Below are 26749 nucleotides of genomic sequence, written 5' to 3' on the forward strand. Positions count from 1 at the left end.
CAGTAAGCTTGAATTCACTGGGAAGAATGTATACACAGTTCTCCATGCTGTCAGAATACCATACATTTTGACCACTGGGAAGGAAATCACTAGAATTTAATGTTACTACCATTAACCCTATCTATCAGCACATTGTCCCTCTTCCCTCATTTCTCTTACTGCTGTGCTCATATTATAATTTGTATTTATAAGTGTGCAATTAGTTCAGATGCAGAAATGTAAATAAGGTCCCCTGTACATCTAAACCTTCTTATCTTCAGCTGAGTTCAGTTCTCTAGGTTCTGAGAGATAAGCTGAAAGGCAGAATTATAGGGACACCATCTTAAATTTTCTCCTTTTACAAGAATCCTCACTGGCTGCATTCTCCTACTACTTTCTTTCCTTCTGACTCACTAAAAAATTCATAGCTTGACAGATTTTAAAGATGCAATTAATTAGGGTTATATATGGGGCTTTTAAAAAGCCACATAATTGCTAACAAAATACCAATCAGGCTGATGCAGTGAGGCAAGAGAACCACCAGTTATTACCAAAACCTTAAATTACATGGAGAGGTAAAAATACACAGCACGTTTTTTCCACACACCATATTCAGAAAGCCATGTGTGAGGTGGGCTATAATCAAGACAGGAAGAAGCACTTTCCCAGATAAACTTCTCAAAAGAGGTGTAGACCTTCATTTTCAAACCCTGACTGTTCTTTCCAACCCATTGCCACCTGGCCCTGCTCCAACAATCTGCGACTCTTCTTTCAAGGTCAACAGCAACAAAAACGCCTTGGTCTCTTATCAGCCCTCAAGTTCACTGCTGTACCGTGTTATTTTCTGCCTTAAATTCCGCCTTTGCCTCTAACTTTCCATGAACAGACATAGCACTTGTTTTCCCATTTTCTATTTTAAACAAATCTTCATACCCTCTCACTGACTCATCTTTTAATAATTTTGATGATAGAGTACCCTACGGTACCCCACTTTCTGCTCTTACTTTTTCTCACTCAGATATATCACCCACACCTAAGGATTTACTAACTGACTCTACCCTCAGTGTTGACCTTACTGTGGATTTCCATTCCTCTGTTGGCCACCCACTTACGAAGGTATTGTTTTTTAGCAAATGTAATAGACTAAAAAATCAAGTGCCAACTGACCATCAAATTCTGGAATGCACCCAAAGAAAAATAAGCAGTTCCTCCGTGGGTCATAATCAATCTTATGCAGAAGCAAGAGAAGGAAAAGAATCAATATCCCACATGTTGAGGGAGCCCAACCCAAACGGTGGCACCGCTGAACAAATTCCATTTGTATGTAAAACCCAGGTCCCTACTCCCACTATGCTATGCTTCTGTGTTCTCAGTGAATATGGACCACTACTTCGTGTCCTTACCCCCACAGGTTGTACCTCTATTCCACTGGAACAATCCATATTCCTGAGGCTAGACCTCAGATCATGCCACACGTAGAAACGTTCTAAAATTCTGAACTCCAGGAAACCCCTTCCTGAGCAGAAACTATTCCTTCTACTTTTCCCCTCCCTTATTTCATCTCCTACCACTACTCATTCTGACCCATGTCCCTGGACTCTTCATCACTGGCTACGTTTAACAGAGGAGGTTTCACTGACCGCATTCCAACTTCCTGCCCGTCTAGCGCAGGACCCTTAGTACACACATAACCAGTGCTTATAACCAGCCACCACCACCCCTGTTCATGGTGTCCAGACTCGGTTGTTCCAGCCAACTTCTCTCCTAATGCCCAGCAGCCACGCTGTGCTCCTGGGAGCCTATGAAGTGTCCCCCTGGGTACTCCTGGAGAGAGCCTGGACTTGAGTTCAAGTCTATCTAAATTTCGGAGATGATGAGATTATCTCTGAATGATCAGAGTGATAAATGTTCTATATTTCAAGGGTTTCTCCAACTAAAATCTCAGAAAAACAAGAAGAATTAGCCCTGGCTGGTGTGGCTCAGTGGATTGAGTGCGGGCCTGTGAACCACACAATCGTGGTTCGATTCCCAGTCAGGGCACATGCCTGGGTTGCAGGCCAGTTCCCAGCAAGGGACTCATGAGAGGCAACCATACATTGATATTTCTCTCCCTCTCTCCTTCCCTTCCCCTCTAAAGATAAATAAATAAAATCTTTAAAAAAAGAAAATATGGGAAAAAATTAGAGGTCTATCATTGTACCTGTGACACTACCCAAGGAAGAGTGACAGAGTGTCCAATAGAATAAAAAAATATAATAAATATACATGATTCATTAAGTTCTTCAATGAAAATGTTTCAGAAATGACGCAGCTCCACTTTGAGTTGTCTCTCAAAAATCATGCAATCTTTTTGATGGGGATGGACCCCAGCCAGGTTAGACCCTCTCCCTGTCTCCACTCTACTGTGGACTTAGAAATTGCCACTCAGACTTGTAAACAAGGGTTAGTTTCATTAGTGTAAATCAATTAGCCAGGGGTTATCACTCCTGAGAGAGCTGAAATAATTGAATCTCTGGACTTCTAATGAAGGAGATTTGGGGCAGGAAGTTACATTAAGGCCACCAAAAGGTACCTCACAAACTATGTGGCAGAAAACTCTCCCCTGGAAAATTCCGATTCCACTTCTCTAATCCAGTGTCTCATGATGGCTTCTTGGTCTGGCCCAACTGAGTTGCTGTCTGCACCAGCTAATTCTCACAAGCAAAAGCTGAGAAATTACCGTGGACCTCTGCAGTAATGGAACAGAAAGCCCACAGTATAACAAACAAATAATGGACTTGATAATAAAGGGGGTACTGGAAATCCGCTCAAGGATAACTTGGAACAAACCCCAAGAAAATCTAAGGTCTAGTAAAAATTTGCACAATTTGAGATTATCAATCAGAGCCTTCCTTCCTCAACAGACATTAAAAACGATTTCTGCATTGACAAAGTCCCCCATGTCACACATTAGAACAGAACACAGCTACTCTGGAGCCCAGTCGTCTTCTTCTATCACTGCATCTTCAATCATGGATGTAAATGAAAATTTATGCTCACTTTGCTACTGTTCTGCTCCACTGGATTTTATAATGAAAACGTCTGCTCCTTTCTAGCAAAGCACAGGTGTCATTCAAATTTTACACACCAGGCAACGAGTGAATGTGCTTGTTTAGATGCAGAATCATTTAAATGTGTCGCTCCGAGCCACAGCAGATTTATGGATGCTAGAGTCTAAAATTCTCAGAAGGAATAAAGCAAAGGTGTCCACAGAAGGTGCCTTCAGGCTTCAGACAACCTCAGACTAGTTCCAGCCCTCTGAATACATCAGCCCCGCCCTCCTCTCCTGCCCCTCCTTACCCAGAAAAGCCATGGAACTCTGCCAAAGCCCATTCCATTACCTAAGCATCTTCTGGGTCAACAATCCAGAGTTGCTGAAAACTCCACCTTCACTTGACCACTCCAGGGAGCAAAAAGCTTGAAGGGCAAGCATTCCAGGCATGCAGAAGCTGAGGCTTTAAATCAAACTAAACCTTCCCTTGTTTTTCAAAGTACAGCCTTGTGGCAAACAGACAGCACAAAGAAAGTGTTGGAAGAAGGAAATCTCTCATTTCAGATTTAACATTTATAAATGAGGAAATGTTGTGTGATTGAAGCTTATAATCACAGGCAGTACTCTAGAATAGCTCTCATTCCAAATAATACAGGTTCAGTCTTCCACTCAAAATTATAAAGATGAGTTAAATATAGATGAGAGAAAAAAATGAGACTTAGTGTCTCAGAGGTTTTGATCCGGAAATGTTGTGGTTTAGGGGAAATACTAAGGAAAGACTTCTGATTTTTGGTAAGCGTGTCTATTAGAATCTTCTAAATAAAAGTGCAAGTGATTTTCTGGCCAAAACCAGGCCTTCTAATAATGCAATCAGGCTAACAGGTCATGAGACCTCCATTGTGTAAGCTGAAGTTGACCCATTTAACGGTCTGATGAGGTGTTTACCTTCAGGTCACCCGGGGAAGAAGGCATGTCTGCTTTACTTCCAGTTAAAAGAAGTCTGAGGTCAGTTCCCTCTCTTGACCTGACATCCTTCACACTCATGCCATTACACAATAATCCAGATGTTTCATTTTTGGTTGATGTTCAAACTGTCTGGGTCTCTTGAAGCCTTCCCTTTTAAACTTCTGTAACAGGGCCTATTTATATAGGTCCTTAGAAAAATGTGTCTTTTAAGACCATATATATGGGACCACCTTGTTGGGCAAACAGAGCTGATGATTGGAAAAGCCAGCTATCATACCAGATAAGTCCATCTCTGATAACAGTTCCCGAGTGCAAACGGACACTCACCGACTTGAACAACTGTGTGTCTTCTGGAACATCTGAGAACACGCGAAGGCCATCTTATCTGACTATTCTTTACTCATTTAAGCATGTTTCACTGACTCTCCTACATTAGGATGGTTTTTGATGTTCTGTTTTCAGGTGATTTAATTTGCTTCTTCCCAGGCATAAATCTCCTGCTAGTTATAGATGCTACATTGTAAAATGCTAATCCTATAAGATGCTAATCCTAGCACTGAGATCCTGTCTACGTAAAAACATACGTTTTGCAAGACATCTTATACTTAAAAAAGCATAAACGTGCTTTTTAATGTCAAATTTTAAGAGAGGATATGCTTACTTTGCTTATCCTCATTTCTGTAAAAATGGTGGAAATGCAGACATGAATACCTCCTAGGGATTTACGCTTGATTCACGTTACTCTTGCATACGAGTTCTCCTTAACCGGCAGGAAAAGCGAAGCAAAACAACAAAGCCCGGATTATGGCGTCTCCCAGTACGTGGTGTACGTCTGCACCAATAGCCGGGTTTCTCCACTGAGCTCATTTAAATCCAATTAATTCTCATGCACAGAAGTCAAAGGCCCAGGAAACCTTAATAAAAGCTGAAAAAAATCTTATCCTTTGCCTAAAACTGATTCTTACCACAAATGCTACAATAAACCAACAGAGGAAAAGGGAATAGACCTATCCCTTGCTCACGTGTCGTTAAAATGTACCACTTATTGATAAGAAGACTGGCACACATGTGAGATGAAATGCTCATGTGAGCTAGGAGCCAACCCCGTGCATTATTAGCCTACTTCGCAGGCTCTTACCCTTCAAAGCTGCGGTTAACTATCAATACTCTGGGAGTCACATTGAGTCTCATGACCCGTAAATACCTGGAGGCCTTGCCTGAAGAGAATGACGCAGGAACCATCAAGCCAGGCTCTTGGGAAACCATTGCACCCATGAGATTTCCCAGGAGTATGACTATTTTGAGAAAACGGGATGTCTACCAAACACCAATATTGAGGATTTCTTGAGTGGGTTTAAAAAAAAGGAGCCAAAGAAAGAAAGTGAGAGTCAGCAGAGAGAAAAACAGAAGCGGCGGCATAATCATGGCGTGGGGAGGAGGCAGTGATGGGCAGGCTTAGACCCCACCAAGAAGGTAAGCAGGGATCCCGGGGATCTGACAGCCTGAAGGGCAGCGCAGGGCTCATTCCCTGGAGCTGAAGAGATAGATGGACACCTGATAACAGCTGATACAGAGAGTTGGAGGTGAGAGAGAGAAAACAGAGAAGGCGGACTGCCAACCACTACACCAAGAGGCGCAGCTGTGAGTGGGGGGAGCAGCAGTGGAAGTTGAAGACATGGATAATAAGGTCAGGTGACTTATACAAGGGCCTTGGGTCTCCATGAACAGGGAAGTACGAGTTGGCTAATAGTTACTGATATATGAAATAAAGGGTCTACAGACCAAAGGTCTTTATGAAGTCAAAGATCGGATACAATGAGGACATAGTACGTACTGAAAAAAAAATATGGGCATTGGTACCCATGAATTCAGACTCAACTCAGAATTCTGCTGAAAATCTTTCAATGAGAACAAAGGTGAGGGGAAAAATAAATTCAAATTATTTAAATGGCAAAACATAGGATAAAGTCTTGGCATGAGCCTATCATATAAAATGGGCTTAGAGAATTTAGAAGACCCTAAGGCTTTCACTGGCAATTAAGTCTAAGTGTCCAATAAAGAGGAAGGAGTCACATGACCTCACTGAAATCCAGCAACGCTGAGCCTACACAGATGTCACACAACAAAGAGGGGATCTTCAGTGACAGCCAAACCTTTAAGGACAAAGCAAGGCTGTACCACATTCTGGTAAAGTAGATAACACTGAAGGGGCAGATTTAGGGAACTCTAGCTGGGTAACATTCTTGAAAATGTGCGCAATGAATGAATGAATGAATGAATAGGATTGTCCCAAAATTTAACACCATGAAAAGATTTAAGCCTCTGGAAGGGGAGTGCTTCAAATCTACTCATCAAGCATATACTAAACATCACCTTCACCTCATTTAATAAAGACATTCAAATATAGGAATAAACAGCATGCAGAAATATCACTCTAACTCTTAAGGTAAAACATATGAACCTGAAAGAATCTTATAAACTCCATTACCACTACAAATAATATTTTAAAATGGGTTTGTTAAAACAATCCTTTATCATTAGAATTAAAATCCAAGGATAATGAAACTATCATAACTATCTAAGGACACTTTTTATCTCTAAACACAGATGCCACTGGTGTGTATACTGGCTCTCAGCTAGACACATGTAGGCTAGGTTAGACCCTATTGCCTACAGATAAGAGTTCAAGCTAAGGCCTCCACTCATTCACTTGATGTGCACTTATAAAATACCTACTCTGTGCCACAACAGGCTCAAAGCTTGGGGGATATTTCAGTGAATAAAACGGAAGTCCCAATTTTTATAGCACTTCCATTTCAAACACAAAAGCAATTATTTCCACATTGACCAGCACCACCAGAATGCCTTCTAGTGCTCAGTACCACATACTGTTTATCCCCCCACCCCCACGGTCTCCGATTATTCTTTCCTCTCATCAGGCCCTCAAAACCCTCTCACTGTAAACCCTTCTCCCCACCTGTTACCATCTTATGGGTTTGCCACTGAAGTTAAAAGATGCTGAGGAGCTACACAGCCAGGTCACTACGCTTTATGAAAATGTTACTCCAGAGTATAAGCAGTGTTTTCACTAATTCCACTGTGTTATCTATTAAAAGAACAGAAATAATGAAAGAATTTATCCTGAGGCATAGAACATACACTGTAACAAGGACTAAGAAAGCAGGTATGTGTGTATCTTAAAGAGGTATGTGTGTATCAGCGTGTTCATGACATGTGCAAGATAAACAAAAGCATGTTGAATGTTCAGCTATTTTTCTGGACACCACATAAAAGAAATAACCCAGTGAATGTAATGTCTTTTCAAATAAAAATGTGAATTTGATAAGATTCCAAATGTAACTAATGAACCACCTTGGTTCTATTTTAATTTTCCAACAGTACCAACACAAACCACTGTCCCCGGAACTCCCCATACACATTTTCTAATTCATATCGTTTCATTTTCTCTACATATGTCTTAGAATCCATATCATGCTTCACTCTCTTCCAGAAGCTTCTACTGTTTGCTCCAGCTCACATTACTGTCTCCCTGACTCCTGTTCTTACAGATTCCCACAGCTGATGCAAAAATTTCATGCCAACTGATGATAAAGTGCTTTATTAATTAGGATTTGTGTGTGTGTGTGTGTGGGGTACTTCTGGGGAGGAGGAGTCTGGTTTCAATCCTGTTGACTCTGGTTCCCATAACAAACACCTGCCACTAAATTATTCGAGAAGATAAGCATGTTGTAGAGAAACAATGACCAAATCGACGAACCTCCGCATCGAAAATAGTGAAACTCTGCCTTGAATTCTGTAGAATACAGAGAAAGGTAACTTCTGTATTCTACGTGATCATACATTCTACCCAAGGAAAAGCAAGTATCTTGTACAGTTGGCATATAATCCAGAAACAGTTCAGCTCTCTGACATCACAGTTGAGCTTTACTGAACTCAAAGTCAAACAGCAAAATAAAGACATCTCTTTAATAGCAATTTGGCTTGCAACTATTTTTTTTCTAAACTCAACCTTTTGGGCTTTTATGGAGGCTTTATTCCACAGGCATGACAGATTAAATCATTGACCATTGGTACTGATTCAGTCTCAAGACCTTCTCCTGTCCTTGGAGGTTGGAGAGTAAAACTGAAAGTTCCAACCTTATAATCCCGAGAGGGTTTAGCACCATTGATGATGTGCCCCATCCTTAGGTGCTTTCCAAAAGCCACCCCATTAACTTAATAACAGACACCTTTATCAGTCTCAACACTTAGAAAATTCCAATGGTTTGGGGAAGCTGAATGGCCAAATATATACTTTTATTAGTATAAATCAAAATATCCCATATTAATTATTTCAAATGAGTATTGTCAAGTATCAACTCAAACACTGATTATCTGTCATAACTTTTATGATAAATGAAAGAGAGAGAGAGAAATAGAACCTAATGTAGCCAAGTTAAGGCTATAAATGAAAGGCAAGAAAGCTTTGGGGCAGTGACGATGATAGGAAATTCTTTTCTATATTGACTAGAATGGGACTTCATTAACATGCACCTGACCCGGCCAACTCCCAGGGGCCTGGATAATATGGAGGTCCTGGTGATAACTCCGTTGAAATTAGTATAGAAACTAATCATTACGTTCCAATTCGCAATCATTACGTTCTTACATAAAAATGTAAGAAAAATAAGGATGTGATTCTAAAATAATGCTACCTTTTCCTGCCTTTGATCACCAATTTTAGAATATTTTCCCAAATATTTTTCTTTTAAAAATATTTTATTGTTGTTCAAGTACAGTTGTCTGCATTTTCCCTCCACTGCCCCCCGCCCCAGCCAAACCCAATGTTTAATTTTAAAAGAAAATTTTCATATTAAAAACATTCCTGGAACCCTTATATTCAACTTATTCCACCACAGACCTACTTGATAAATTTCTCTGTAGCAAGAAGAGGTCATAAAAATCCTCCATTGCCATCTTATTAATTGTCTCTGGTGCTATCTATCCCCATATTTCTAAACTCTGCATTTAAATAGCTATCTCTGACTTGTCCACTTCAAAGTCTCCCCACTGTGGAAAGCGAAATCTCCCATCCCATTTCTCCCCTCTCCTCCCCACCATCCATCCAGTGGTCTCCATACATAGTATTGGCATCATGACTATGGTGACTATCCAATATATGATGTCTTCTCTTTTTTAATCTTACAACTTTTGGTAATTTTTAAAAAAATTTTTAGTGTTTCTTTTTCTCAAATTAATCCTTGCCCCATTTCAAAACGTTTCTCATTTGTGACGCAGCCGTCAGTCCCGCCACTTTCCCGGACTCCACAACAGAACCCAAAGCCTCTCTCAGGGCAGGCCAGTCCATTAGATCAGGCTTTTTCCTGGGGACCGTCCCCCGCCCCCAGCCTCCCCCATCCCCCTGCAATCTGGCTTGGCTGCTCTCCAGACTGAGACACAGCTGCTGCCTCTGGACTTCCCTTTACCATCATGGGGGGAGGCGGGGGGAGACTCCTGGGACATGTCACAAGCAGGAGCTGACATTTATCAAGGGAACTGAAGGAGAGGCAAAGTTTAATGAAGCCACTCAGTGATTGCTGTGATAAGAAAGAAAAAAACCCAGAATTTATCCCTAAACTCTACAGTAAAACAAATACCGAGAGCATTCTGCGTCAAGCACTAACCTCAAGCATTTCATAACATACTTGGATCCTGAAATTGAAATACATCTTAACTCGGGTATAGATTTATTGTCATCTCTCTGTCACTTCTTACAGTCACGAGGCTTCCATGGGCACACTCTCTTCCTCAGTGCATTCCAGTCGGTTCTTTCACAGAGGATAATCATCAAATTGCTTTTTTAAGTTGTATTAAAATACTTGAGAGAAGTTAGTTTCCCTAATTTCACTTCAAGTATTCCTGATACAATGAATTCTTCCCTTTAAAATAAATAGTTATACTTTCATAAGTATTATTTGAAGCTATAAGGACATGCTATACCTCGATTGCATTAAAACTGAAAATATTTTAGTCCACAAAAATATTTCTTTCTTTCTTAGGAAAGAAATATGTCAAAAATTCCCTATAATTTGTGATGGCATTCAGTTTATACCTCACATATTTTACATATTATTTACATAACTTAAAAAAATGTAGTTCATAATTAAAATATAATGAACATTAGAGTCTCATGGCAAGAGCCTAAGTTAAGTCAGTGAATTCCATTTTTTATAAGAGGTTGTAGCCACTTTCCTGCCCCAAGAACCATAATAGTAACTGTCTGTACTGCTTGGAGTTTTTCCCTCACGTTTTATATTCTTTGCTTGTAATTATTTATGGGGCAGGAAACGTGAAGCCCTAAATCCCTCCAAATCTTGCACAACTTTCATTATACACAAACTGTATTTGTATGATGGCCCTCTGGAAAATTACTTACTTATTAGACTGCAACAAAATCAAAACAGGATCTCAAGTGTGTTACTTGCTTGGGGAAATGCTCCGTTCTAAAGACACAAAGGAAAAGCAGCTTCCTTTCTCTGCTGGGGGTAGGGGATGACAGCAAAGCCACACGCCGCCTGACAAAGGGTCCAGAAGTCGCCGCAATGAACTCTCAGAACTTTGAGGATGTCAGATTGCCTGAAGGCCCACAATAATCACTTACAATCATTTACATCGGGAAAAGAGAGAAAAGTTCATGACAAAAGACACAGCTTGAGGTTATCTGGAAGTGCCATGGTCCTTCATAGCAAATTCATGTTAAAACAGCAAGCTCATGATTTCCAAGACTGAATTATGCAGATACAACCAGAGAGCAGCTGTTTACCAGCTGGCACCAAGAAGCCAGCGTTTCTGACCATCGCGGGTCTGCTGTGACAGTACTGACTGCAAATATTTAGAGAATGAGATTAAAAACCAAAATAGTGTATATCCATTGCATTCAGCTAATGTGTTATTAAACCAAAAGGCATTTTTATCTTTTGTTGGTAAAGTAGATGACAGTGTGACTATGCACAATTTAAGTTATATGTGGCTTTTTTTACTTCTTGGATGCCAGTGTCTGCTTGTGTGTGTGTGTGTGTACATACATACGTATGTGTATATGTATGCATGTATAAACATACATATATATGCAATCTAAAAGGAACATGTAAGGGAAACGAAACTCAAAATACGCTTTTCATGAGTTGAGATAACTGTAAATATGCGGGTCATAACTCCCTTGTAGGGATAGCGTATAATAATCTCAATTTTTGATGTTCATATTCTAGTCTCGGAGAAAACACACACACATAACCAGTACTTCAACCCAAGCAGTGCTGATATTTCATATAAAAATGGCAAAGCATGAATAACCAGAGCAGCAGGTGATGCCTGAGTTCCTATTCACCGCTTTTTAATGATTTAATTAATAGTTGTTTTTTTTAAAAAAGACTCACTCTCAAAAATTCTAACCTCAGTTGCCAAAAAAGCAAAAGTGCCATGGGTATATATGAAAGAAGTACATGCTTAGTACCAGCCTGAAAATAAGTCTTTAGATAGGAAGTTAAATTAAAGATAATAAAACACAGTGCTATCTATTATAAACTGAAGCAGCAGCGCTTCTGAAAAGCGGCTACCCTATCATGACCAATTACCTCTTCTTCCCGAAGACAAGGAACCACGTTTCACTCAAACACGCCCTTTAAGGTCCCACCTCGATCTAGCATCCTTTACCCCTTAAACACCTAAACTCTGATAGTCCCAATTCTTGCCCCTGTCCTTGAAATCTGCACTCAGACGCCGCTTTGTGCTAAGCCTGCCGTCAAGTCCTCGGCCAGAACCCCGCCTGCCCCACTGCCCCACTGGACCTCTGACAGAGAAGGGGCAGGTGCACCCATCTTCCTGGCCGTACACATAGGTCAGTGAATGCTTATACAATGAGTGTACAAATCACTAATCACTTTTGTAGGATTTATTTCTCTGTAAATAGTCAACAGAGTGTTTCCCAACATGGAAATTTGGAGAAAAATTATTTTAAATAGTCCCTCTATGACTAACCAATAATAGAAATGATCAGTTTTTTTACTCATTAATTTAAAAAACATAACTAAATGTAAGAGTATCTTTAAACTCAGTATATATTAACAATTAGTTTTCAGATGTAAGGAACTAGTACATTTATGGTATTAAGGCAACTAGAAGATTCGCAAGACATTTAGCTAATGATTGAGTATAAAAAATGATGTTTGCCATAGCATCATTTATAAACCATTTATAATGATCTATAAAATTTTGTCTTTTGGGATACTAATTTTTTTAAGCTGGCTATTAAGAAAAATCTCAGAAGGAACCTGTCACCCTTCTCCTTTCCCACCTACGAGATTCAGGAGGGAAAGACCCACCCCAGGAAAGAAATATTAGGATGTTTGCCTTCGCTCCCTAAGAGGAACTGGGCATGGTGAGCGAGGGCCTGAAAAGGAGCCTGTGTACCAGATTCACCCTGGTCACACTGTTGCCGGATGGCCCAGCAGACGTTGACCTGCCCTGTGTGATCCGCTTTTCCCCCTACCTGCGAATCACCCATTCTCACTTGGAAATCTCAGAGCCCTAATCCCCTCCTCTTCTCCTTTGTCCAAAATGACAAGCACATCAAATTTATCTCATTCTCTTTGGATTTCCATGTTTATGTGAATTCCCCACTCCCATGAATTAAAATTTGATTTTCTCCTTTTGTCTCTGTTCATTTGATTTTTAGCCCACCCAGAAGAACTTGGGAGGGAGGAAGAAAAGTCTTATTTTTTTTAGCCCCCACAATAACAAATCACCACAACATCACAGAGAAAATGACGTAAATAACCAAAACTAAGGAATAAACACATTGTAGTGTCTGCTGTGGTGCTAGTTTAAAATGTATGCTTTCCAAGAATATTCCATTTCATGAATAAAGTATTATAAAAATGTTAAGTGAAAAAATAGGTCATAAATCAGGAAATAAGAATTACATAATGTTAAAAATAATAAAAGCAAAGTATATGTGCAAAAGAATATACACTACAAGGACACCAAATGATTCTGGCTGTTCTATCTGGGTAGTGGTTTCATTTCCTAAACTTCCTATAATGAACATGTATCACATTCGTATTCAGAGAGATTTATTTTACGTACACCACTGCAATGCTCAGCAAGTTCCACAAATGAGGTGTCCATGAACATCACCATTCACTTTGCAGTGCATCGCTGAGGGGTGGAACGAGATCATGGCAAATACACTGAGGTTTCTTTCTCTAATGCCTATTATCCGGGACCTGCACAGATGAATTTTGTGTTTTAATAAAACAGTGACAACAGAGTACACCCACAGGGCATAAGAGCAAATTTTCAAAAATTAATGACCCATGCTCCTTAATGACTCTAGAGGACATCTCCAGTTGAGAAACAAAAACTAAATTAAAGATTTAACTCAGTACATCGTTCACACTATTACAATTCTTACCCCAGACAAAGCATACCTTGTTAAAAGTCCCAGCAAGAAGGCTTGCATACTAACAGGTACAACGGTTAAAAATGAGAAGATAAAACTAAATTGGAGGTGGAGCCAATGAAAATCACTACATTTTCTCTCCTAAGTTCGATTTACTAAAAAAACAATCTTTTCAACTTTACAAAGCGAATCAAGCTGGAGCCAATTATTTGGGGGCCAATAGGGGACCCGGAGAGGGAGAAGAGAGGTTTAATCACTGGTTTTGGAGGATGAGCTACCTAGAAAAAAAATCACTTTCTACAGGTATTCCTGCTTAACCAAATAGGAAGGGGCTTTACCTCCTCAGTCCTTCCCCACCCGGGAGGAATCTGTAAGACAAATGCAATTTCTCCCCATTCTTCAGTCCTCCTTGAGACAGATGCAGCTTCCAGATGCAAATTTTGAAAAGAAAAAATTAAGCAAGATCAAGGATCTTTCTGAAAAAACAGCAATGATCAATGCTGCTTAAATCCGGTTGACCGTAACAATGCAGATGGTTCTTTTGACTAGGCAGCATACTGTTTTCAGAAATGTTTTCTTTTTTTATTAATATAATTCTTTTTAAGGGTTTTTTAAGATTTTATTTATCTTTAGAGGGGAAGGGAAGGAGAGAAGGAGAGAATATCAATGTATGGTTGCCTCTCGTGAGTTCCCTGCCGGGAACTGGCCTGCAACCCAGGCATGTGCCCTGACTGGGAATTGAACCGCGGTCGTATGGTTCGCAGGCCCGCGCTCAATCCACTGAGCTACACCAGCCAGGGCTAGAAATGTTTTCTCATAAGAAGTTATTCCCACTGTATAAAGCGCTTAAGGTGCAACTACCAGGAGCTAAACACAATCATTCTGTGTGCCCTTTCAAGAGGGTGGACCTTTTTTAAAACTACCATCTGATGATAGATGCAAAATTTTACGTACTGATTAAATAGTCCATGTTTTTCTGATCATAAAAGCTACTCAATTATTTTGGAAATCAATAGAAAATTCTTAAAATAAAAATCACCTGTAATTCCACTCTTTAGAGACAAACCACATGAAGATTTCTTTTCCATGTGTATTTTCTTTTGTATAGTTGAGAATCACACTCCATAAACTGCTTTTGAAGTACGACTAACTTGAAGTGAACGCTCAAAGGTCCCATGTGGCGGCCCACGTAAAGAGGAGTCTGCTCTCTCTCCTGGGACAGTGATTAGCCTTCCCTGGTGAAGACATGTCCAGTCATTCTGGTCATTCACTAGGAGTGCATGACACAGACAGTTCTTAAAAAACATACAACAGACAGGAATTTATGTCCCTCTGGCGTGCAGAGGCCAGGCTCATGCAGCATCACCCCCACAGTACGTATGTACAAACCCTGGCATGTGCACCTCCCAAGACTTCACAGGGATCGAATCTGCAGAGCTCAGCAGTCAGTGAAGACCGGAGGAGCCCCAGGCAGCAACTCCCTAACACCCTGCATCACTGTGCTAGCGCATGTGCGCATGGACAGAATCACTGAAGTCTACAATAAAAACGTTCTCCCATCCCCATCCACAGTCTTAAGGTTAGGTGAAGTCATATGCAACACTCTTGAATACTGTTGTCTGTATGATGCATCTTAAGAGAAATGCTGAGCAGTAGCACAAATAAATTAAAAAAAACTACTCTGGTACAGTATCTGTCAGAATATCTGAATATACCCTTTTCACAGAAAAGAAGATAGCTGTAGCTAATCCACCCAAAAGCAGCCCAAAACACAAAGCGGCTTGTCTCAACTTTTATTAAAACAGTAATAATTCAAAATTAAGATGAGTTGAATACCTTCAATTTTTCATCTGACCATATTTGAACAGCTTCCTGGTCATTACTACTTGCATGTGCAGAAAGCCTTAAATATAAAATGAAGTAGAGTGACAGTTAAAGTTGTAATTCTTTACCTTCTAATTCCTTTGCATTAATTTATGAACCTGACTCTGCTCACATTCATCAACAGCAATTTAGCGAATGCAGTGCACCTTGCCCACACTGGACAGAAACAAGTGCAGAAGGGCATCGATTTCAAAAGAGGACCTAACACACAGCGGAGAGTAGTCGTTCAAATGGAAAAGGGTTGAAAGCTTTGCCAAAAAAATTATCCTTGAGTAATGGTAATGATGTGCTTGAATCCCATGAGACAAATAATAAAATGTTACTATGATTAAGACAGATCTTATCCTCGGGGTTCAGAGGCACAATCCAAAGCAAGGGGTAAAATGAGAAAGCCAAGTCACTCTCAAGGGAAATCACTCGCTCCAAAGGGGAGAAAATGGCCACAGCAACCCAATACACTTTCTCCATCTAGACAAGGAATGCGAGGTACCTACAGCAAGTATGCCCTGGGCAAGTACATGGATCAGAGAAAAACAACCCAGCACAACACCAGATCCCGCATCTGATAAAAAGAGCAGGAAAGGTGCATGCCAGACAGAACAAACATCTTTCTCTATTCAAGCTTAATATAAAAGACAATTTTGCTTTGTTTTCTAGGTAGCACCTTTCTGAGAATTAACGTCAGTAAAACAATCTCTTTTGTCTAAAGGATGCAGTTGGATACAGCCAGAACGTTTATAGGATACTTATGTTATTACTAAATAGTAATTCTTTGTTCCAGCGGCAGGTAATACATCAGGCTGCTGTCTATAACTCCCAGAAAGTGGAAAACATCGTGGGGTGGGGATGTATCCTGTTCCAGGGTCACGGTGGTCTCCTTCGTAAGTTTTTAGAGAAAGTGTTATTTACTGCCTCTATATCACAGTCTTTCCTCTATGATCTGTTTTTGTAAATCAGGCAGATGTTTGCTCTAAAACAATTCTGTGTTAACACTGTCAGGAACGTTGGATAGGGAATGGAAAGATCTTGGGCACCGCTCCTGACTCCGCCACTGCTGGGCTGCGTGAGTTACATCAAGAGAAGCGTCCTCACTGACTCTCAGTGTTGGTGCCTGTGGAGTGGAAACAGTCAGGATGAGGCTTCCCTAGATTGTGCCTAACACAGAGTATGGTGATAAAAACAAATTGTTCCGACAGTTAATCACAGCATCACCATAAAATCTTCTGACTTCGTATTTCCATCTGAAGACTTTTTAAACATTTGTTTCTTTTCGGTTTCCCTCCCTTGAGTTTCAATTGACTCTTGTCATGGAGTAGAGCTTTTCCAAGGTGGGGAGGTACCCGTCTGCCACACTGAGTGGCACGGAGTAGTGACTTAGATACAGTCTTCACATGGATTGCACTTCTTAGTCAATTCTAACAGCTCTGAACAGAACTGTGGAGCAGCAAGTTCTAAGCAAAATGATATGTGTGCATTCTGAAACAAACTGCGGTGTGTCATACCAAGTGTCATAAGCAGTGACTCTCAGCCAAAGACCTACTACTACCTCTTCCCAGTGAGCTTGGCATGTAAAGAAAATGTATTTGAAATATTTCATAGATGGGCAAGTGAGAACCAACAGAAACCAATCACTAACAGAAACAAATCATTAACTGATGCTTGATTACTTCCTAACTTATACCAAGAGACCACGTAATTTAGCTCAAGTGCTGAATTATATGGTCTCTTGGTATAACAACTAAGATAGTTTGAGAGGTCTTGTAAATTACTTAGGAGCAAAGAATGATGAACAACGAGGAAACACCTGAATTATCATATGTTTGAGAATTTGCTTTTCCAACTCTCCTCATCAATTGTATTGTAAGTGGCAGTAAATCCACCAGATGAAATCTTCACACTAATGCCGAGTTTTTTTCTATTGATGTCTGAAATCATGCACATGCATGAGCAGTAACCAGCACGCTCTCATCACATTCATGTTTGACCAAGTATTATAATAAAGAACTCCAGAATCTTCAGTAGTTATCCTTAGATTTCTAAATTTGCAGCTGGGACTTAAAAAAATTCCTTTTAGTCTTTATAAGCAGTCATCAGAATGTAAATGCACGTTTGTCCACTTCCTCCTTACATAGATCTCTATGCCCTTATCATCCTTCTGCTGAATAGACTTGCAGAAACCACCTAGATGCTAGCCACCAGGTCAGAGACTGCTGATGTCTACAATGCCTGGACATATACACATGTCAACAAGGCAGAGACTAACAACCAGCTCAGAATAACTATGGAGTATGATAGTGTTTTCACAGGGAAAGAGTACAATAACACACAAAACAACTCAGTTTTTAAAATAAAAAGTTAAAGTAAAATTTGACATCGGTGAGAGAAACACACATATAAACCTTAGTGATCAAACTGCTTCCTCCAGGTTAATGTGAGCAGAAGAGGCAAATCCCCCAAGTCCAACTCCCCAGCTGTGGCAAACAGGAAGAGCAGCCAGTGTTGTAAGGCAGAGACCGAGAAACCAGCAAAACGCTGGAGCTTCACATTAGCTGCTTTCTTGTATGAGGTCGAGGAGACACACAAGACCTCAATTCTCCAAGGCTAGACAGTCAAGTGTACATGGGAATCACCGACAGAATTTGGTCAAACTAAGATTCCTGGGCTCCACTAGCAGGCACTTTCATTTAGCAGAACTGGGATCAGTCCAAGAATGTGTGATTCTGAAAAACACACTGGGGAAATTCATTCTGCGCCAGGAACTTCCACATATGTCTCCTGTACTGTCAGAACACAGGCGACCTTAACGCCTGACATGCAGTCCAGCAAAGAGTGGCAGTATGCCGGAGGAAGAGCCTGTGTACCCGTGCTAACCAGAGCATCCTTCCTCCCCACCCCACGGCCCAGGGCCAGGGCGGACAGGCTCACCTAAGCAGCGGTAGGGGATCACCATGTGGCCGTGGGTCTTGCACTGCTTGCGGCCCCTCTTGCACCAGTTCTGGATGGTCACTGGCTGGTTGGCCTCCACCACGTTGGTGATCTGCAGCTCGGGGTACACCTGGGGGAGCACAGTCAAACGGTCAGTCTTAACCGGAGGCAGGGGCTGGGTTGAGCAAGCGCCTGACCCACCACCCCTGTTATTGAATGTACTTCTGTCTCCCACACTCACGCAGGCCCTGCTGTCCAATCAAGCTGAAGCAGCGCGAAGGAAAGGAAAAGACGCCAGTGACAAGCACCTCACCATTCCATTCAAAAACATTAAGCAACGTGACTGTATTATTTTACAGCACCTATTCAGGCTTAAATTATTTTTTTCCCCCCGAGGAGATAAAAATAGAAATGGGGGGAGAGGATCCACTCCTAAGCACAGGGTCATTTTTAGTGGAAAGTAAACTGGCGTGAGAATTATATTTTATCATATCCTAAATAAAGTTAGTAGGTTCGCCTGGACAGAGAACCTTTACTGAAATTCGACCCAGTCCTATCTTACTGATTGTAGGCACATATTCTACACACAGGATATGATACAGAGCAAGCTTTCTATATAAAAAAATCCTCTTTACTCAAAGTAATTTACATAAACAATTCATCAGACAATTACCAGGTCTGTCATTTAGATAAAAAATTGCATTTATGAATTTCTTCCCTTGATAATTAGCTTCAGCCCTTCACTCTTTACTCTTCTTAGTAAATCATCGTGCTTAGTGACCACTTGGAGTGCAATGTGGAATTTGGATCAAGCAATATATATTTGTGAAATATCAAATCATTTCTGCTTGTTAATAACGAGCAGATATTTGAAAGAAAATACCATTTGAAAGAAAATACCTAGTGTGGCTTAATGGATTGAGCACTGGACTGCAAACCAAAAGGTCACTGGTTCAATTCTCAGTCAGGACACATGCCTGGGTTACAGGCCAGGTCCTCAGTAGGGGACACATGAGAGGCAAACACGCATTGATGTTTCTCCCTCCCTTCCACTCTCTAAAAATAAATAAAATATTTAAAAAGAATTTTTTTCTACAAAGAGTTGTCCCTTACAGAAACCTTGCATTTCACCAGCAGTACTAGTCTGTCAGAGAAGTACAATTAAGAGAGCAACATTAAGGGAGTTGAGATAGCTAGGGATGTTTAGAATGATAGGCCATGAAATCTGGGGGGGGGGGAGGGAAGGGAGAACAGGGACGGGGGAAACCCGACAAAAAGGCTGCAGCATAAGGTCTGGGCTACAGAACTTTAGCATAAAGCTACTGGAGAAAGTGAAGTGACTAGAAGTAGCAAGCAGTGTGTCTGACAGTTGATATTGTGATTTGGGACAAGTTAAGAGTATTCAGTCATCGCAAGGAGTGTGATATGACCGTCAGAGAGAGCGGCTGATGGAAGCAAGGTGGCTGGAGGAATGAAAACCAGGGAACTGAGAAACCACACTAGGGGAAGCATGTCTGAGGTTCATGGTGAAATCACGTACGAGTCCCGGAAGGGGCAGTTCTTGGGATGACAGGAAGCCATGAGCTAAAACTTCAAAGACAAGAGAGAGAATGCCTTTGAGGATGAAGGAGAGCTACAGATGACCAACAAGGAGAAAGGTGCACTTCAAAGTTGGGGCAGTGGAGGTTTTAGGGAGGAGAGAAGATGGGTTTGGAGGTGAACATGTGGAGGAAGGAGGACATCCACATCTCCCGGCACAATTCCACGAGGACTGCGAGAGAAGGACGTCTACCCGAGAGGGCTACGCGGGCAGCAGTACCTGTGGAGCAGACCCAGGTTTCAGAGCAAGAAGACGATGCCCATGGTGCGGGGTATGGCTACGGGGGGTTTGCTGATGACTGCTAGGGACAGCCAGAGAGGCCTGCCCGGATCCTATCTTTAAAATGTTGATATTTCGTTCACTGAAAAGTTGACACTGATGTCGCTATTTTAAAATACAGAACTAAAATATTATTTAATCTTTATTCCTGAGTGCCTCACTTACTTCCCCTTAGGCCCAGCCCTGAGGTAAATCAGTTTTCAAAAATAAGACATTGAACCCGTGGTACATTCAGACAGTGGGTCACTCAGCACTCAAAAGACCCGAGCTATCAAATCACGAAAAGACACGGAGGAGCCTTCAGTGTGTTGGGGCACAAAGCACTCCGCCCCCAAATATCCCACAATGGCCTATGACTTAATCTGGATTAAAGTAACTTGACAAGCAGCAGTCACAGCGGCAGAAGCGCTCTGACTCGCAATGCAGGAGACAAATCCCCATGTGAAATGTGCCTTCGGTGCTGGGGAAGGCGCAGAAGGCCTGAGGGGCAGAGGGTCTCAGGAGGAGACAGCCTCGTCACCAGAGGCAAAGAATCCAGAGCCAAGAAGCCCATATACACGAACCCTTGGGAATTTTGGTAACTTTACTGCCCTATACCCATTCTACTTCAATCCCTTATTGTGCCTCCCCAAACCTAGCTCTTTGTCTGGTCAGATTCCCTGGATGATTTATTGTTTCTTTATGTAAAACTTCTTTTTTTTACAACTCTACGCTTACAGAGAATTACCCTTTTAATTCTCCTATTACAAGCAATAAAACCTGGGATCTTCCCGTCCTTCTGCGTTGTGCCCATTTTAGTAGCAGCCCAGCAGCGAGAAGGGTAGAAGGAGGGGAGTCCCTCTCCCCGACAACTGCATAGTACTGGTGAAAGAAGCCGATGTGAAAAGGCTTCATGCTGTGTGATCCCAAATATATCAGGGCTCCACAGGAGGGAGGTGTCTCCTCCCCATCTGTGGACGCGACCCTCTTTTCTGCCTGCCTGAGCTCCCCCTCCTGACTCCCCCACCTCCCACCCCACTCTGTGGGAACAGGATCTTCCACGAAACTGGTCCCTGGTGCCAAAACAGCTGGGGACCAGTGAACTACATGATATTCTGGAAAAGGCAAATGCGGATGAACGAGTAGGAGGGGCACGGAGGCTTTTCGGGCCAGTGGAAGGATTGGTATGACACTGTAATGGTGAACGCATACACGCCCCAAACTCGGCGGCCCCTGACGTAAACTATGGACTTTGGGTGATGAGGAGTCAACGATGGTAACAAGCGCCCTGCTCTGGTGGGGGCCTTTGACAATGGGAGGCTGTGCGTGTGGGGGGCAGAGTGTTCGTGGGAAATCTCTTGTACTGTCCTCTCAATTCTGCTGTGAATCTACACTGCTCTAAAAAATAGTGCATTTAAAAAACATAAAAAATAAGGCACTGATGGGTGTCATGGGGGGTTAATTCTGTGTGGAAAGCATGTGCTGTGAGAACACACACACACACACACACACACACACACACACACACACACACACAAAGACACCCGAATCAGCATCCTGGGGAGGGGACTGAGAAAGTCATTCTTCGAAAACAATGCCAGTGTTTTTGTTTTTCTTAGCGCCCAATGGAAGCGGCTCCCTTCCCTTCATTTTATTTTGTACTTAGGTATCCTGGCATGACAGCGCATGCACTGCAGTCTCAGATAATGCCCCACTTGAAAAGTGCCACTAAAAATTTAATAACCCCCTGGCCTTTTTCTATATGATGACAGGTGAAGTGGTTCTCTGCACAGGAATATAATTCTCCCACCACCTTCCCTTGTTTATTGTATCGCAAAAGTACAGCACTCATGAGTCAGAAACTCTGTGACACCAGAGAATTCGCCCTGAGGGACAAGACTTTATGTGCAGTAAAGTGTGAGTTACTGCATTTTTCCAAAAAGGTTCCAGCTGCCACTTCGAGGAAATACTACCCCGCTGAGAATTTTCCCAGGGGCCTTCGGTTTTCTACAAACCTGGTGGCAGGCAGTCAAGTCACATTGTCTTCTTTTCAGCACAAAACCAAAAACACTGTGTGCACACTACACACTGGTAAGTAGGCGAAAAGGGTCTCCGGTTCACCAGGCGTCCCATGGTCCGTGTCCTAGGGGAACAGCTGCCACGCAGGGCAGGGACATATTCCGGTGCTAATTTTCTGGGAACAGGGCCTCTCTCCTAAAGATCACCGGGGCTTCATGAAGTGATCAGCAAAACAGAATCTGCTTTAGTGCCCACCACAGAAATCTAGGGCACACGTGTAATTCCCTGCTTTTCAACTTTCCTCCCGTGAACGCTGACAACGGCCACGGTTCCTATGCAGATGGACGAGGTTATATAAAATCCGAACCACGGAAACCCCAGGCACCATTTACCTACCGCCCTGTGAAGGAATGGCAACAGTCATTTCAACTGGTCCCACCTACTTTTATTCAGAGACAAGCAGCCATTAACTTGGATCTGCCAGAGATAATAAAATTGTGTTGTTCTAAATTAATGTTTATTTAAAAAGGGGGAGGGACATCGACAATCACGGTCATGACATTTCTTTTGAAACGAGCCTGTCCCAGTAGAAGTGATTACACGGCAAAAGCAAGCCCCACCTTGGAAAGTAAACAACAGAACAAAGAACATAATGAAAAAAAGGTTCAAGTTTCTGACAAAAATCTCAAGTCCTATATACTTAGTTTTTGTGTTTGTCTAATTGAGCAGTTCCAGTATATGACCAGAGACAAATAAGCACTTTATGTTGGAACAATAGCATAGCTCATAGTTTTAGGCAAGAGTAAAAATTAAAATAATTTGACACACAAATGTGCTTGTGGTTGTTAAGTCCCTGACTTTCACTATAATTAATTATAAGCATCAGTTCAATGTCTTCTATTTTCTTTGCTGCATCTCAGATCATAACATAGGAAACAAGTACATGAGTTCCTTTAGCTATTTAATTTGCATGTTTTCCAACCCAAATTATGAGTATCTATTTTCTTGGTTATTACAAAAGACTGGATAATTACAAAGTTATCTTAATAAAAACTTAAAGAAGCAAATCCAGGGCTGTGTCAGTTCCTTGAAAAGCACACTGCCCTCAGTTCCTACAAATCTTCCTAAATTTTAGCTGCACAGTCCAGTCATTGAATAAATACATACACTGAGCTTCAAACGCACTCTCACCTAAGACCTTTACACAACACTGCACACCCCCACTGGGGTCCTCCCATGTGGACAAGCCTCCGCCAGGCCCCTGGACAACAATGCTAACCCCTGTGGCCTCCTGCAGGAATGCTTTCTGGTGTTTATCACAGTGTGCCTCCCATTGGCGTTAAACACAGAGCTGTACTGCCTTCCCAGTGAAAATGCACTTTACTGAAGCGTAGAAAACACAGCCTGGCACCGGTCACCTCCCTAGGGTGCCCCCCATTCATTATCTTTGTTTAAGGCTCTCAGAAGGCTGTGGAGCCCAGGCTCTTTCCCGTGGAGCCCCCGCCCACAGCCCTCAGCAGGAGAACTCATTAGTGAATACTTTCAATTTGCAGCTCCATCCTGGTAGCTGATTCCAGCCACCAGAAAACAAAGGGTAAACTGCATTCTCTTCTTGGAGTTCTGAGCTAGCAGCACAGACGGGCTCTAGCTAGATGAGGGGGACACCCGGCAGGCAGGATAAGTCAAGGCCAGACCGCAGGCGGGTGAAGAACAAGGCATCTGGAAGAGGCAGCTGGTCTGCCACAGGAGACCAGGAAGATGTGCAGAGAAAGAACTAAGATAAGAGAGCCTGGTAGCTGAGACAGACAGACAGACGAGAGAAAGATCAGACAGGGACAGACAAGCCTGATTATCTATTACCCCAGGGAGGCGTGACAGGTCCCCTTCAGTAGCCCCTCTTTCAAACATAAGCTACTTTGCTAGCTTTATTTTGAACAAAATGCCGGGGAAAGGCCTAGCTCCAATGTAGGTTCACAAATCCTCAATGTCTGTATCCAAAGCATTTTACCGGACTACGTTTTCCTGATCACCCACCACTTTCTGCCTTCTCTTGACACTCACGTGCCTTCCTGCCCTATCAGGACTAAACACTCCTTGAAGGCAGGGACAATATGGTTCTTGTTTGTGTTCCCTCAAAAATGGCCGACACTACAGTAGCACAGTACGTTCCTGATACATAGTTGGTGAACATTTCTGGGTAAATTCAGAATCCATTCTGGGAAGGAAAGTCAGTATCTATTACCCTCCCACGGGGTATTATCAATGTATCTTCTAAATAAGATAATCTAAGTAGTAGAAGATTGGAGTTGGATTACGGTCTTTTTGAGAAAAACAAGCATCTTAGTGGCTTCTAATGTTATCCTTCCAAACACATTATGTCAAGTTACATGAACAGTAGCATCCTATGTCAGAAGCTGTACATAAATGCTAATAATTACACAGCTGAGAAAAATGCTTGGGAACACCTGAGTCAGGCTCTCACTTAGGCTAAGAGGACCCACCCCGTTGGTCCAGGCACCTGAGAAGCTGCCTACTCTTCTGACCATAGAAACATGCTGCTGTTTTCAAAAAGAGACTTGGAGCAACTCCAAATGCTAACAGCAAAGAGAATGGTAAAACAGAAACTATCTTAGATTCATATTAGAAGGTCACCGTTGGTAGCCTAATTGGTTTTGCTCCCTGGAGAAAAATGCCTTAAAATTTGATTACCATCAGAACATTTTCAAGTTTAAAAAAACTGAAGTCTTTCTCCCCCTCTGTCTATCCAAATCGGAAACATATTAATCTCCAACAAGATGACATTTAAGTTGTTAAATACGTATCGCAAAGAAAAAAATTGATGATATTTAAGAGAGCCAAGAACGTGCGGTTACATACACAGAAATAGAAAAATATTTATTTGAGACCTACATTGTCAGAGTTCTCCTACAGAAACTTTCCTCTATTTCTAATATTAAGAGCAAGTAGAGGATCCCTCGAAAACCCTTTGCAAACAAGCCACCTGGAATAAAGGATTAATACCCAAAGTTTTATTTACATACAACTAAATTCCAAAAGACCACGGATGTTTCAAGAACACAAAATCAAATGCGGCTAGGAAAAGCCCCGGAAAGCAGTTAATTAGAATTGTTATTAATTCTGAAAATAATTTACTTACAGTTCTTCCTAGTCTTTCACCTTTTGAGATTAATTTTTATTTATTTATTTTTAAAAATTTCATTTATTTGTTTTTAGAGAGAGAGAAGAAGGGAAAGAAAAAGGGAGAGAAACATCAGTGTGTGGTTGCCTCTCACGTGGCCCCTACTGGGGGACTTGGCCTACAACCCAGGCATGTGCCCTGAATTGAACCGGCAACCCTTTGATTCACGGCCCGTGCTCAATCCACTGAGCTACACCAGCCAGGGCTGAAATCAATTTTTAAACAGACTCTCAAGGATGTTTCTCTTCATGAAAAAAAGTGCTAGCAATTACGTTGTGTTAATAAAATGGCACTCTAAATACTCAGGAAGTAACATTCCCCTTAGACAATTTAGAGCTCTGCAAAAGCGATAGCAACCGTCCACACAGGCAGGCCGCTTGGCCAAAACTCACCCCGACCTTGAAGGGGGCAGAATAATGCACCTGCACTCCAGGGGTCTGTGGGAACCTGCCTGACTAGACTTGATCATTACGGAAGCTAAGTGATAGATAGCGACATGGGGCGTTCATTCTACTATTCTTTCTCCTTTGTATACATGCTCGAAGTTTTGAATGAAAAAATGAAAAGAAAAAAAACTAGCCCAGTGGGAAGAGTCAAATTTCTAAATTTATATTCCAAGCAAATAAAACAAATACAACATCAACCAAGATCCCAACTGTATATGCATGACTGCACTTAGCACGTGTGAACATGACCATGAAAGAATCAAAAACTCTACAGCAAAATGGTACAGAGGTAGCCTAATATGGGACAGTGTGCTCTTAGAGCTTTCATGCACTAACTGCTTTGTCAAAAAGCATATCCAAGAGGAGAATAAGGAACATATATAATAATTGCAACTGGTTTACGTGTAGACAGTCATGTGACCCCACCCCCCAGAAGATGAACCTGGCAGAGGTGAAACTTGACTGCAAGTAGGAGCCACGTGTGAGCAACTCCAGGAATCCCTCAAGGATGAGTTTCAAACTACTTACACTTCCGGTAGCTAAACAAGAAAGGATGTGCCAGACAATACACTCCTGTTTCTGGGTTAAAATGAGGCAATTTCCCCTTTAAACTTTCCAAAAACAAAGAAAAATCCTATCAAACTGTTTTCAACATAAATTCTTTTAATCAGGAGGGATACTGGAAACAGAATAACTAATTTCATTGAGGAAGAGAACTGGAAACCAACCCCAAACTTCCCTGCTCACAATTTTAATGAGGTGCTGAGACACGATGTGCAGCTGATGAAACACCACGGTAATAATGGGACGAAATAATGGGACGCCTGAGCGGTGCTGTGTTTGAACAATGACAACCTGAAGCAAGGACAGAAAATGCTGCATGCGAGGCATTAGCTTATTTCCCAATAATCAGACCCAAGTCTACTGCTCACATTGTATGTAAGTATGTATATATATATATATATACACACACACACACACA

At 41.7% G+C, this 26749-nt stretch overlaps 1 protein-coding gene across 6 annotated transcripts in view; it reads right to left on the reverse strand.

Annotated features, from left to right (window-relative positions):
* The window catches only part of APP (amyloid beta precursor protein), a 237348-nt gene that overhangs the window by 145153 nt on the left and 65446 nt on the right, over positions 1-26749 (reverse strand). For all 6 annotated transcript variants that reach the window (XM_037065134.1, XM_037065133.1, XM_037065131.1 and 3 more), the window contains exon 3: positions 18246-18375. In XM_037065134.1, the coding sequence (XP_036921029.1) occupies positions 18246-18375 (130 nt within the window). The remainder of the gene's footprint in view (positions 1-18245; positions 18376-26749) is intronic.

Source organism: Sturnira hondurensis, unplaced genomic scaffold, assembly GCF_014824575.4.
Source record: "Sturnira hondurensis isolate 20B ecotype Veracruz unplaced genomic scaffold, ASM1482457v3 Scaffold0015596, whole genome shotgun sequence".
Lineage (NCBI taxonomy): Eukaryota > Metazoa > Chordata > Mammalia > Chiroptera > Phyllostomidae > Sturnira > Sturnira hondurensis.